Source organism: Emydura macquarii, unplaced genomic scaffold, assembly GCF_026122565.2.
Source record: "Emydura macquarii macquarii isolate MOO-44397 ecotype Brisbane River unplaced genomic scaffold, CSIRO-AGI_Emac_v2 contig_2473, whole genome shotgun sequence".
Classification (NCBI taxonomy): Eukaryota; Metazoa; Chordata; order Testudines; family Chelidae; genus Emydura; species Emydura macquarii.
The window spans coordinates 20189651-20204616 of record NW_027132610.1 but is presented as its reverse complement, the minus strand read 5'-3'; the positions used below and the strand labels follow the sequence as shown (position 1 = coordinate 20204616).

Here is a 14966-nt window from a genome sequence, read left to right as displayed (position 1 = left end):
CATCTTAGCTAGCACTTTAAGATCCTCAAAATAAATGATATATTATATTATTTTGTTATCAAAACTTGTTCTGTGATTGTATCCTGTGTCATCAGTCACGTTGTTGAGCACTAAATTTACTTAGGCATTTTTAAAAATGTGTGCAATAAAACTGTTCATGCGAGGGATATTCATTCATGTGAGGGGAGAGGCTACTCATCTGAAATACTGTTTAAAAGATTTGAGAAGCAATATAACATCTCAAAGATAATGTGCATAAAGTTACTTTACAAACAAAAGTCTCTAGATAAACATTATCAATAGATAAAACTGAGTTTGGGATACAATGTTCTTTTGTAAGCATTGATTATGGCACTGCAGCTGGAACTAATGTGGTTAATGACCTCAGTTTTTGCACATTCAAGAAAAGTCTCTCATTTTAGAGTACTATTGTATTCTAATTAAGTCTGTCAGTGCTTGTACTATTAACCCCTGTATTAAGTGGCTCATATCTTGGCTCAAAACATTATTCCAGGCAGGAAAGTTAGCATTCAAGAGGTCAGATTAACCAAAGAAATAATATGATAAATATATTTCATTTTTTAAAAGAGGAAAATAAAGGCAAAAACATAACTTAAGTCTATCTAAAACCAAAGTCAATTCAAATCTCTCAAATATGTTGGAGGGAAAAATAGGAGAAAAGCAGCTTCTGCAACATAGTTGTATAGACAAAGACATTTCATTTTCCATGAGGTACTAGCTTCCTTGGTGCATTTATCAATCCAGGGCCAATCCTACACCTATATATTTAGAAAACTGACTGTAAAAATGTAATTGATAAAGTGTCGTTTTTGTTCTTCCCTCAATGACTCCATCCTAAATGTGCTCAGTTTACAAGTAAAAATTGTGTTCTTCTTTGAGTGCTTGCTCATGTCCATTCCACTATAGGTGAGTGCACGCCTCTGTGCACAGTTCCTGGAATTTTCTTCCTCTTAGCAAATCCCATAGGGCTGGCTCCAGCGCACCCTGGAGCCCCGCGCACATGCCGCAGTATATGAGGCACTGCCGGCCCTATGCCCCCTTAGTTCCTTCTTTCCACCCATGATGGTTGCAGGAACCAGCCTTGCTCTCAGCATATACTATTCCCCTTGTTTGAATTTGTTTATTCTAAGTTAATTTCAGTTAGTTAAGTGTTGTTTAAAGTAGTTATAGATAAGGCAAGTCCCTGCGGGGACTTTGAGTGGCCGGGCTATGCCCTGATCCCCAGGATTCAAGCCATGTGCCTCCTGCCTTCCCGCTCAGCAACCCCCACAACCGCTGCCTTAAGTGTTTGGGGGAAGCACACAGAAAAGAAAAGTGTAAGATCTGCAGGGCTTTTAAACCAAGGCCTCGGAAGGACTGGGAAATCTGGTTGAAAGCCCTGCTGATGGAGGCAGCACTCCGCCTGGCGTCCGAGCCGGCCCGCTCCACCTCGGCACCAAGCATGACCTCAAATCAGAGCACACCACCGGCACTGGCCTCAACTTGGCACCGTGCAACATCGCCGGCACTGGAGAGGAAGAAGCAGAGCGCAGACACTCCCCTGCGCCGTCGGTACTGGCAGGGTCATGTACGGAGATGCACCGGTCCTGGTCCGTTGAGTCATCTCCGGTCAGGGAGCCTTCCCCCACTCCTGGGAGTGGGAGAGTGCCCCTGCCAACTCCATCGACACCGGAGGCTTTTCAGGTGGCAAGAGCCTTGTTGGCCTTGCCTACGCCAGCTCTGCCTCCCCCTCCGCCAAGAGAGAAAGGGCCAGTGTCATGGGGGAAATCCGCGTTGGGTCCCTTTGAAGGGCGGTGGAGATCCCCAGTATGGGGAGGAAGATCTCCTGCCGGACAGCTTCTGAGGGTAGAGCAAAGCCACTCCTCCAGCAGTCCCTCCAGGTTGGCATCGTTGAGCCGACCTGCGCTGGCAAGGGACGTGGAGTCTCCCTCTTGGCGCCGATGTCGATCCCCCACACCGGAGGCAGCACATGCCAGGAGGTGGCACCGGTCGAGGTCTGCAAGGCGGCACTCAGACAGCTCCCATTCCAGATCCCCGGCACCGAGAAGTTCGCCCGTACCAAGATGGCGCAGAACCCGGTCGCCATCGGAGGACCCAGCACTGTGCAGTCCAAAGATCACTTCGGACCATTGGATCCTTGGGATAGTCTCAAGGGGCTATGCCCTACAGTTTACATCTACGCCCCCCCCAACAACCTTCCCCCTCTGTCCCTCTTCAGGGATCCCACTCACGAGCAACAGGAGGTGGACACCCTCCTCAACCTGGGAGCGGAGTAAATGGTCCCCCAAAGCAGAAGGGGAAAGGGGTTTTATTCGAGGTATTTCCTCATCCCAGGGTGAAAGGGGGATCTGAGACCCATATTAGACCTGCGTTGTCTAAACAAATATGTGAAACGACTCAGGTTCCGCATGGTCTCCCTAGCCTCCATAATCCCTTCCCTGGATCCAGGAGACTGGTATGCCACCCTCGACTTCAAGGACGCATACTTTCATGTGTCTATCTTCCCCAGCCACAGGCGTTTTCTCCGTTTCGTGGTGGCTGGCTCCCACTACCAGTTTACAGCCCTACCCTTTGGCCTATCCTCGGCTCCAAGGGTGTTCACCAAATGCATGGCGGTAGTGACTGCCCACCTGAGATGAAAGGGTGTGCAAATTTTTCCTTACCTGGATGATTGGCTGATCAGGAGCAGGTCCAGATCCCAAGTGCAGGAGAGCATGACCCTCACTTGCTGCACGTGCAGCAGGCTGGGACTGCTCATAAACGAACAGAAGTCCACACTAACCCCAGTGCAATGCATAGAATTCATTGGGGCCTCCCTGGATGCTTCCCAGGCCACAGCCTTCCTGCCTCAGCCACATTTCGAGGCGATGGTCTCTATCATCTCCCAGCTGCACCGATGCCCCACAACAACAGCCAGGCACTGCCTACAGCTGTTAGACCACATGGCAGCCTGCACGTACATGATGAGACTAGCTCACCTGAGGCTCAGACCGCTTCAGGCATGGTTGGCCTTGGTATATGTGCCAAGCAGACACCCATTGAACAGGGTGGTCACAGTTCCCCCACCCGTCTTAGCCTCCCTAAACTGGTGGCGGACTCCCAGGGAAGTGATGAACAGGTCTAACAGTTCAAGAAACTGGTCCCGTCGGTCACCCTAATTTCTGACACTTCGGATATAGGATGGGGAGCCCACATCAGCGCCAGCCTAGACACTCAGGGGCTCTGGTCGGGACGTCTGCACTTCAACATGAAGGAGCTGAGGGCCATTCGCCTAGCGTGCAAGGTGTTCCTCCAAGTCCTGATAGGCAGAGCGGTGTAGGTGCTGATGGACAACACCGCAGCCATGTTTTACATAAACAGGCGGGGGGCAGTGTGCTCCTCAGCCCTCTGCGAGGAAGCTATCCACCTGTGGGACTTTGCCGTGAGGCACGATTTCCACCGACTGTCTCTCACCTCCCGTGAGTGAGGAACGATGAGGCAGATTGCCTCAGCAGGTCGTTTCTACCCCGCCATGACTGGTCATTGCACCCAGAGGTGGTGGCTATGATCTTCCAGAAGTGGGGTATTCCCCAACTGGACCTATTCGCATAGGCCTGGAACACGAAGTGCCTGAGGTTCTGCTCGCTCTGGGGTTGCGAGACTGGGTCGATTTCTGACATGTTCCTCACGGACTGGACGGAGACCCTCATGTACGTGTTTCTGCCCGTTCTGCTCCTGCCCAAGGTTCTGCTGAAAATAGAGGGACAGACGTTATACTCATTGCTCTGGCCTGGCTGAGACAGCAGTGGTTCAGCATGCTGCTGGACCTTTCGATCACCCTACCCCTGGAGCTCCCGAGGCGGCACTACCTTTTATCTCAGGACCACGGTCGCCTGTTGCACCCGGACCTGGACTCCCTGCACCTCATGGCCTGGAGGCTCTGTGGCTGACGGAGGGAGAAAGAGCCTGCTCGATGCAGGTCCAACAAGTCCTGCTTGGCAGCAGGAAACCTTCCCCACAGGTCGTGTATCGGGCTAAGTGGAAACTGTTTACCTCTTGGGTGGAGTCCCGGGGCATTCCTCCCAGGCTCTCACCTGTACAGGCGATCCTGGAGTACCTGCTCCAGCTAAAGCTCCAGGGTCTGGCACTGGCCTCGCTCGAAGGTTCATCTGGCGGCCATTTTGGCCTTCCATCAACCACTAGAGGGGAGATTGCTCTTCTCCCACCCCATGTCGGTCAGGTTCCTCAAGGGGGTGGAGAGGCTTTATCTGCAGGTCCGTGACCCGGTGCCTCCCTGGGATCTCAACCTGGTCCTCTCAAGACTCACGGGGCCCCCCTTTGAACCCATGGCTTCATGCTTGCTACTCATGCTTTTATGGAAGGTAGCCTTCCTGGTGGCCATTACCTCAGCTAGGAGGGTCTCCGAGATTAGGGCCTTGACCTCGGAAGCCCCTTAATCAGTATTCTATAAGGATAAGGTGCAGTTGAGGCTGCATCCAGCCTTCCTGCCCAAGGTGGTTTCCCAATTTCATTGTAATCAAGATATTTTTCTCCCCATGTTTTTTCCCAAACCGCATGGTTTGGAGAAGGAGACAAGATGGCATTTGCTGGACGTGAGCCGAGCCCTGGCCGTCTACATCGAGCGTACAAAGCCGTTCCGGAAATCAACGCAGCTCTTCGTCTCAGTGGCTGACCTGATGAAAGGCTCACCTGTCTCTACCAAGCGCATCTCCTCATGGATTACATTATGCATCAAGTTCTGCTACAAGTAGGTGAGGGTGCCGCTTCCGGGACCCGTCACAGCGCACTCAACCAGAGCTCAAGCCTTGTCTACGGCCTTCCTGGAGAGAGTGCCCCTGCAGGACATCTGCAAAGCTGCCATCTGGTCGTTGGTGCATACCTTCATATCCCACTACGCCATCATCCAGCAGGCGAGAGAGGACGCGGGATTCGGCAGAGCGGTGCTGAGGTCAGCTCACTGGTAACTCCGACCCACCTCCAAGGTATTGCTTGTTAGTCACCTATAGTGGAATGGACATGAGCAAGCACTCGAAGAAGAAAACAAGGTTACTTACTAGTAATTGATGTTCTTTGAGATGTGTTGCTCATGTCCATTCCACAACCCACCTCCCGTCCCTGCTGCTGGAGTTGGCAGAAAGAAGGGACTGAGGGGGGCGTAGGGCCGGCGGCGCCTCATATACCGCCGCATGTGCATGGGGCTCCAGCGGGCGCCGGAGCCGGCCCTACAGGATCTGCTAAGGGGAAAAAAGTTCCTGGAATCATGCACGGAGGCGTTCACTCACCTATACTGGAATGGACATGAGCAACACATCTTGAAGAACATCAGTTACTGGTAAGTAACTTTGTTTTTCTCACTGCCAGCCTTGTAAACTCAAGCTGGGGTCTAAAAGTCAAGTGGAGTTGCTCCTGCTGGACCTTACATTTGTTGAGGGAGGGCAACCCATCCCCTCCTGCCATGGCCTCATCAGGAGAAGAGGAGGAAGAGGAGGCCAACACTGGCAGAGGGTTCTCCTCCTCATCTTTGACACCTAGGAGATCCTGTGGTGTCAGTTCCTGGTGCTTGGCACTGGCCTTGGTACTGGAGTCTGGATCAGTCACTGCCCGAAGGGGTGGCATTCTTCCCTTGGAGGCCACCGATTAGGAATGCCCCGACTGTGGCCCCTGCATTAAGGGAAATGCTCTCAGGTTCCAAAATGGCCATTGCATGGGCACTGGCCAATGCACTGGAGATGAGGAGTCCGACAGCCCTCCCTGGCCTGGGTCTAGCTCTGGCTAGCACCAACTTGAGGTGTGTCGGGATTGACTCCTATGATGAAAGGAGTACAATGCCACCTCCAACTCCGAAGATGAGGAATCTCTGCCTGGCAACCATGGAGGAACGAACCCCACCACTGCTGGGATCGGTGCCGGAGAGGTGAAGAGCGGGACTGGGCTTCATGGCTGGTTTCCCCTTTGATGGCACAGAAGGCTTGTGGCCTCATGTTCTCCTCTGCCCATAGACACCACCAACTCTTGCATTGCCAGCAACACCGATACTGAGAACAAGAGGAGGTCTCTTTTCATAGCACTGATACCATGCTGACCTTCCGGTGCCAAAAGGACAGTCGGTGCCAGACTCAATGGTACCCAGGTATGGGCTGGAGTAAATGGTGCTGACTGAACTGCTGCAACCACGGAGTGGCTCGATGCAGGTCACACCTCATTCTGGACTTCATGTCTGCCCCTTCTCAGGGTCGGGAAATGTCCTTTTTCACCTGGCAGCTTATTGTGCTTTTTTCTCAGCATGGGAGATGGAGAGCTGTGCCGAGATTCCTGATGGTGGGAGGAGTGCTTCTCTTGGATGCTGAGGTGCTTGGTGCTGAATTGGAATGGCCTGGCTCTGAAGGGGGTTTTAACGCTGCTTCCATCAAGATGGACTTCTGCCCAGTCTCTCCTGATCCTTTTCAGTATGGGACTTAAAGTCCCTGAAAATTTTGCAGTGGTCCCTGATGTGAGCTTCCCCCGTGTATAGCTGGAGTGCAAGTTGCTCAGGGGCCTGGCCTTGCAGCAGGAGGCACAAGGCTTGAAGCCTGGTGACCGAGGCATGCCCGGGTACTGGGAACAGAGGGAACTCCACTGATCACAGAGATCATAGAGAACACTAACTACTAATACTTAATAACTACAAACGACAGTTACATACGATTTAGAAGAAACGAAGTCCACTCAGAAAGACTTGCAAGAGCAAAGTAAGCACAGTTCCAGGGGCTGTCATGAGCAGTAAGAAGGAACTGAGGGGGTAAGGGGTCAGCGGGATGCTTTATACCGGCACTATAAGTGCGCGGTGCCAGAGCTAACTGACTGATATCACTGAAGGACAAATTTCCATTGACTGTGCTTGCTGGCAGCATACACCTGCATTGGAATGGACATGTGCAATCACTTAAAGAATTCCTACTTCCATGTGCTTAACCAATAGACACTTTTTCACTATGTTGAAGTTTGGTCTTCCTCTTTTCTATTTTCCTTCAATCTTTCTACCCACAGAATAGCTGTTTGTCTCAATACATTTTTCTTACTCCTTTTTCTTCAAGAAGAGTATTTTCCTAATCATAGATATTTAAAATCTGAATTGAATGGGTACACGAATCTCCCATCCCCCTTGGCTAGTGTAGCTGTTACTTATGTCAAGGGAAGAGGGAAAGTTTGAAAAATGAATGACTAATTGCTCAAGGAAGAGGGCAACCTTCTTTAGGAGATAGCAGCAACATTGACAGTGGGAGGGGCTTTTGAGAGGAACTGAGGTGTAAAGTAGGTGGGAGAGTGAGAAGCTGAGGTAGCAGTGTCTATTTGGACATGTGTTGGAGTTCTAAAGGTAATAGCCAGGCAAATCATACAGTCATGTAAATACTTGTAGTTACTGAGAAAGTCATGCAAACCAGGCCCCATCAGCAAATTGGCCTGCAGGTACTTGTATAACTGAGAAATAATTGCAGTTGTAAGCCAGTAACTGTCTCTCATTTCTCTGCTGTGGCTCAGATAGTGCTGGTATTGCCAAAAACCATGGCTTGAAAATCACGAGATTATCAGAAAAATAAATGTTGGGTTATGTTCATTTGTCTTCTGGTTTTTGAGCCTGTAGGATTCATGTTTTCAAGCTCTTCTCCACAACCATGAGGATTAGAATCTTCCTTCTTTAAAAATGAAAATCGAGATTCTCATGGAATCACCCGAGTCCAGGTGCTGAGGGTTTAAGGAAACCCCTGAATATCTTGAGATTCACAATAAAATGTCAGGAGTTTGCAACATGCAGTTTCCATTCAGAATAATAGAGCTATATGGGAAAAAAACTGAATACCAGTATTAAAATTTCCCCCCTTTTATTACCTTTATTCCAGAATGGTGCAGCTGAGATGACCAGCTTATTTTACATTTGCTTGTGAACATACAAATCAGTGCTGTGTTCACAATATGGACTCCTTTGTCAATTTTACCATTATAAATGCGCGCAGTCTTTCCATGTATACTTATAAGTAACACATTCATCCATAGAATCTGATGGACCTTGAAAAGACAAGTGGCACATTCAGTATGTGTAAAATGTTGGGCCCATCAGTGTTGGTGCTTTCTGCTTCGGATTAGGGGAATGGTGAGCAGGAAAATGCTGACTTCCTACTTTTTGCTCATCCATATCTGCCACTGTTTACTACTTAACGAATAGTGCCTTTTCACTCCCAATAGCCAGCTGAACACTGCATAAATAACTCTCTCTTCTCCCCATTATTCCTGACTTTATAATGTTGGCTGGGTTTTGGTATCACATTATTGAAAGAGCATTATTGCTAAACAGAAGACCCTTGCTGAAGTAGACAAAGTAAAAGTCCAGCAATCCTATATTTTCAAGACTAGTTTAGTGCTATGGTGTAAAGCAAGAATATTTTTTCATGCAGTTCTATATAGTTCTACCCACAACTTCACAGATAAGCTGTGAGGAACCTGAGGTTCTGCTATTCATGATGACAGTGATATCCTTGCTTCAACCATCTTTTCCACTACACTCGTACCCTCTTCCCACTGCCTTTTCTCATCATTTCTCAGTTATCTTCAGTTCTTAGTAAGGTTTAGACCCCCTCCTCCCTTCATCCAAAAGTACCAGTAATCAGACTATAATAAAGAAGGAGATCTTAAATGCCTTTGAACTGCAACCCGATGCTCTTGAGTCTTTCTGTATTTAACACACGGCAACTGTAGTAAGCCAGGTAGCACTAGAACAGGACCAGTCAAAAAAGATGGAGGAGCACAGGTCCATCACACTGGTCTTTTCGACTGAGGGTTATTGAGGAGGCAGAATGTCCTTGAACTGGCTAACTGAAGCCATTGCCAGAGGAAGGGTGCAGAGTGAACACCAGATATAAACCAAAACGCAGAGCCCTTGAGCAGTGCCCCAGTTGTTGGTGTGACTCTTGTCAGAAGGTCAGTTTCCTTTGCTAATGTTCTGTTGCTATGATTTCCTTTTTAGGATTCACCTCTGTTTGATCTTATCAAGCAATCAAAGGAACGAGAAGGTCAAGTTGATCAACTTGAGCCTGCCTGCACTCTTAACCTGCCTCTTCAGCATAATCACACTGCTGCAGATCTGTAAGTAAACTGCATGCTTGAAGTTTAATGCTGTGTGGAGTTCATTTCTTCCACAATATTTTATAACCACTTACTTGTATTTTGCATTTTTCCTTGTTAGACTTTATGCTAACGTTATGCTGACTTCTGCATTATATTTGCGTGGACTTGTACTAAAACCAGACCATGCTCAACCAAATTTTAAAATATTTTCTTTTCTCAAACTCCATCAAACTTACACTTTTAATGTCATTTCTGTTTACCAAGATTTCCCTACAAACTGTTACATTACATGGCATGACTTCATCTGTCTAGGGATAGATATACTCTTTTTACTTAAATACATTGGCACAACTTCTTAGAATACCCTTATTTTCAAAAGTTTGTGATGCCACAAGCCAGTGTGTGTGTGATTGCAGCTGCTACTCAATGCCACCACCAGTATTTCTTCCAAACCCCCTTGCTCTGGTCTCCCAGCAGCAGCTCCTCACTGGGCCCCCTAGCCATGGACAAGTGGGATAGAGGAGGTAATCTCCCAGCTGTGCCAGAGGGGAAAAAATGCCTGCAGCCAAGAGTTCCACAGAGCAGAGAGAAGCTTTGTTTAAAGGCTGTGATTTGTCTAGACCTTTGGGAAAGATGCTACTGTTTCACTGGTCCCTGTTCCTTGGGTGGAAAAGAGGAGAATTATGGATGCGTTTCATCAATACCTCTGATTTTCAATTCACAGTGTTAGGAATGACTTGTTTCGCTAGAGGCTATTCTCATCTAGCAAAGGGAATAGAAAAATGTGTATGTGTGCTGTGTGTACACCTTTGTTCACTTCTTTTCTATTTTGAAGTGTCATTCTTGTTTTTATTTCAGTATTTTTATTTATGCTGTATATACAGGTATCTTTCTCCGGTGAGATCTCCTAAAAAGAAAGGATCCACAGCTTCTTTAAACCCCACTCCTGTTATAGATGCTCAGCTTGTTTTGGCACCCCAAACTCAGAAACCACAGAAATCTACCTCCCTTTCACTATTTTACAAAAAAGGTTTGTAGATCATATTAACAAGAGAGAATATATGTTGAACACTGCAAAATAACCTTTCATCATCTATCCATTGTTTTTATGGAATTCAAAACCTTCGAGAAACTGTAATAAACACACCATACAATCAGCTGTTGTTATTTCATTAGGGAAAGCATTAAGGCACTCTGAACAAGTTTAGTACTAGAAAAGTCTTAGTACAATACCAGTAGATTAATGTGTGTGTTTTGCACATACTATAATCAAAAAGTAAAAATTAATTTATAAGCAGATAGATTTATGTGGTCTCACATCGATTTAGGCTTTGAGATATTGTAATATGATATTTGCAAAATACATTTTAGTTTAATAAAGTGTAATTGCCAGAATATTAATTTTGACCGAAGATTCCCATAAACCAACCTTTAGGAAATATTGGTGCATAAACAATAAGTTCTCTATATAGACATACTAATCTAATTTAATATAATATGCTAGTAGTTAAGACAAGGAAAATGCCAACTTCCTCAATGAAATAACCTTGTCTACCAAGTTGGTTTTGTTGTTAATGTGTGGTGGTCATCACGCGCTTTGCAAGTGGAAATCATCTCCACCATGTGTCTTCTTCTGGCATATGACTTCTGACATCATGGTCCATCACTACAGACTAAACCTGAGGCCTCCTCTGCTAAAAGCGTAGAACTTCCCCACTTGAGTTAAAAGAGAAACTCTACCTGGAACCTGTAGAATCTTTCATCCCCTGTACAACAGTTAGAGGCAGGTGGTCTAAACAGTGGTCTCTACAAGTTTCTCCATTACCAATGTGATTTATTTTTCTTTTCTCAAGTGTATCGGTTGGCATATCTTCGATTAAATACCCTATGCTTTCGGCTTCTGTCTGACCACCCTGAACTAGAACATTTGATCTGGACCCTTTTTCAGCACACGCTGCAAAATGAATATGAACTTATGAGAGACAGGCACTTAGACCAGGTAATATAAAACAATAAGAAACTCAAGATTCTTTATTATTCCCTCTCTTGCCAACAAAATGTTGCTTTTCAATTTTTTAACTGTTAAATTCTGGTATGAGATTTTTAATCCACACAAGGCAGATTATTCAAAGCAGAAAGTAGTTTAATACAGTGATCTGATGTATTTAAGTAGTCCTCAATTTATTTTTAAATACTAAAAGTTAGTTATGCTGTAACATCCAAGGCACGTCATGCTTCATTAGAAAAAAATCTTTGAAAATAATGAGTAAAGGCCAACGTTTACTGTGAATACATTGATTTTGCCTGGGGAAAACAATGCTAACTGATCCACATTTTGTCTTTCTATCCTAAAATTTCAGCTTCACATTGTATCTAAATGTGAACTTGAAAAATATTACTATTTTTGTTTAGTGAACTTTTTTGCAAACAGAAGGGACGTTGGTGGTTTGCCTTTTTTGTTTTCTCCTCCAAGGATCAGTATTGGATAGAGTGGCATACAGATAATTGATTTAGCTCAGTCTAGGAATCCTGGAGCTACCTATCTTCAGCTTCATTTCCTAATAACCATGGGTAAAATCCTGACTTCACTGAAGTCCATGGCAAACTCTCATTGACTTCCATGTGGCTGGATTGCACCCTATGTCAACAGAAAAACATGTAAGAATGTAGAAGAATATAGAGGAGGAGGGGTAAGTGCTTTTTTAATCTGAAGTATAACAACATTTGCTGCATTTCTGATGCTGCTTGTTGTTTCTTTACTAGATCATGATGTGTTCCATGTATGGCATATGCAAAGTAAAGAACATAGATCTTAGGTTTAAAATAATTGTTACAGCATACAAGGAGCTCACCAATACAAATCAAGAGGTATGTAAAATCTTTTAGTATTAGTCTTCCATAAAAGTGTTGTTATAATGTTGACACGTCCCTTCAAGGATCTCCTTTGCAGTGTGTCTCATTTCCATTCTGTATATGGGGAAACTGATGCTGAGAGGTTAAATGACTTACTATAAGATCACATACAAGTATGTGGCAGACACATTTATTTTGATAACTCTCCTCATAAAAGCAAACTAGAATTATTATTAGACATTCATCCTGTGAAAAAAATAGAATGTGATCATATAAATTAAAGACTAGCGGTCAGATTTACCAAGGTATTTAAGTATCTATAGAGGCAGATAGGCACCTGGTAGGATTTTCAAAAGTACTCAAGCAGTTAAGGCACCTAATTCCCATTGGAAGATTAGCACCTAACACGTTTTAAGTGCTTTTGAAAATCTCCCTAGGTGTATATATGTATCTTTGTGTACTAAATTGTTTGTAAATCTGGCCCTGTATTCCTAATACACGTGAACATGGGGTCCAATGCACGGGTAAACTTAATTCTAGCATTTCCTACCTTTTGAATTTAATCTTGACAGTCCTTTTGTGTAGTTTTTGCATGTAATAAGTATTTAAGCATTGCTTTACATCTTCAAAGTGTTGATGTGCGTAAGTCATGTGCGTAAGTCCTATTGATTTTGGTCAGAATCATAGCAGGCGGCCTTCAGTGAGACTTAAGCACATGATTAAATGTTTTGCTGAATTGGGGCTGTAACATGCTAAGTGTTACCTTTGGGGTGGTTGCTCTGGGCAGGTGACTATCACACAGCTTTCACTGTAAATTAATAAAAACTGAAATGTCTAAAAGTTCATATTTTAAAATACAAACGAAAAGTACTTTAAAGATACCATACAGAGAAGATTCTCATACTTGGATTTCAGGGTTCCAGCATTAGACATAAAGGAATTCCCTTTGCCTTGAAGGGCTAGTCTATGCTGAGCGTATGTCTGTCCTTGGAGCTAGAGGTGTGATTCCTAGCCTGCATACACGTATTCGCACTACCTCTCATTGAGCTAGTACGCTGAAAATAGCAGTGTTGCCACAGTAACACAGGCAGTGGCCAGCAGCAGCATGGGCTAGCCATCCTGAGTATGAACCTGTGGGTAAGCCACTGCCTGTGCTACTGTGGCGACATTGCTATTTTAGCATGCTAACTTGATGAGAGCTTGTATGAGTATGTGTACGTGAGTTGGGAATCTCACCCCTAGCTTCAACTGAAGACAAAGCCTACATTTTTGAACTGATGTATCTAAATTGGTAGAAAAACCAATTCAGTTAAGTTGGTAAAGCTCCTGACTGTTGATGCAGTTCTTCAAATAAACACATTAATATTGGTATAACTGTGTCTGATTAGGGGTTGCACCAATTTAACTAAATTAGTTTTTCTACTGATTTACTTAAATCTATGCAAAAACTTAGTGTTGAAAAAACCTAAGCAGCAGTACTGGTAGCTAGTACACAGGACACAAACACCCTTAAATGTTAGCCAGCGCTGGCTTAAATAAATGGCGCATGCTGTGGGAGTTGGACTGAAATATAAATTTAAGATTATTTTTAATGTATAGTTTTTTAACCCTTTGCAGACTTTCAAACGAGTTCTTATCAGGGAAGGACAATATGACTCCATTATAGTCTTCTACAACTTAGTGTTTATGCAGAAATTGAAAACTAACATTTTGCAGTATGCCTCCAATAGGGTGAGTTGTTGATCTGTATATTTGTTGTGCTGAAAGCTAATCATTTAACTGACTTTAAAATATTGTATTGTAATTATTAAATATCTTACTTACTTTTTTGTCATAGCCTCCCACCTTGTCACCCATCCCCCACATTCCTCGAAGTCCTTACCAGTTTTCTAATTCTCCCTTACGACACCCTGCTGGAAATAACATCTACATCTCACCCTTGAAGAGTCCATACAAATTCTCTGAAGGGCTGTTGTCACCCACAAAGATGACTCCAAGATCCAGGTTGGTAATAAAACAATTCTCTGAGCAAGTGATAGTAACAAATATTTAATTCAAGCAAGTTAGGAAATCATACACTGTGATTTTTAGATATCAATGGCTATAGCTATTTCTTTTGGTCAAAAGCTTGGCCCTATTTTGCAACCTTTACTTAAACAGAAGTCTTATGTATTTTAGTTGATAGTCAATCCATTGGAAGATAAATTTGGTATGAAATAGAACCATCTCTTCTTAGATGTGCCTCATTTGATTTGTTATATGTTATCACTGCCTATGTATATCATAGTCACATAAAATGTGAAATATTTGAGTGCAACCAGCATGTTGGCTCAGAGGATTAGGAATGGGTCAGCAGAGTTTTAGATTTATGCTACTACTTTTTGATATAGCTAAGGATGATGGCAATTGAACGTCGTTCATTGCCACACTATGGCTGTTTGGCCTATGCAAAATAAATTTGTCGTCATAGACTATTGCCTAATGAACATCATCACAACAGGCCTCCTTGTGGGCAAGCTCAGCTCAGAGACCAAGTATTGTGTGGGCATGGACACTGAAAAAGTTACAAATATCATTGTATGTTTTAGGTTGAACTCCTGCTATGATTTTGGTTAGCAAACATCTAAAGGTAATGATCAAAGGAAGGGCATGTCTGGGTACACACCTATTGAGAAGGGTGTTCCTGTCAAAAAGCATGGGACAGACTAATTGGGCCTCTAATTCTCTCCATTCCACAATTTCTCTTCCATGTGCAGTTCAAGGTGGTTCTAATTTGGTGGTTCAGTACTTCTTAGTTCTTTCTAGAATTGTAAAATTTAAGAATTGTTAAGGTTGTGGTGAATGTTTTACCATAGTTGAATGCTTAAGTGTATTTTTAAGAAGTAAGAGAGAGATTTCTTTAGTTTAATGTGCCAATGTCTTAGAAGGCACATGCTCTCTTCACTGGTCTTCATGCCAAATTGTGCAGGTTTGTGAGTACTTCTGTCTTTTCA

General features: G+C 44.4%; 1 protein-coding gene across 4 annotated transcripts in view; it reads left to right on the top strand.

Annotated features, from left to right (window-relative positions):
- Nucleotides 1-14966, top strand: part of RB1 (RB transcriptional corepressor 1) — a 137046-nt gene that overhangs the window by 117980 nt on the left and 4100 nt on the right. For 3 of the 4 annotated variants that reach the window (XM_067563114.1, XM_067563115.1, XM_067563113.1), the window contains 6 exons: nt 9020-9138; nt 10005-10150; nt 10974-11119; nt 11884-11988; nt 13591-13704; nt 13811-13977. In XM_067563114.1, the coding sequence (XP_067419215.1) occupies nt 9020-9138; nt 10005-10150; nt 10974-11119; nt 11884-11988; nt 13591-13704; nt 13811-13977 (797 nt within the window). Of the gene's footprint in view, nt 1-9019; nt 9139-10004; nt 10151-10973; nt 11120-11883; nt 11989-13590; nt 13705-13810; nt 13978-14586; nt 14603-14966 lie in introns of those variants that run through there. The other variant, XM_067563116.1, reaches the window with a different exon arrangement.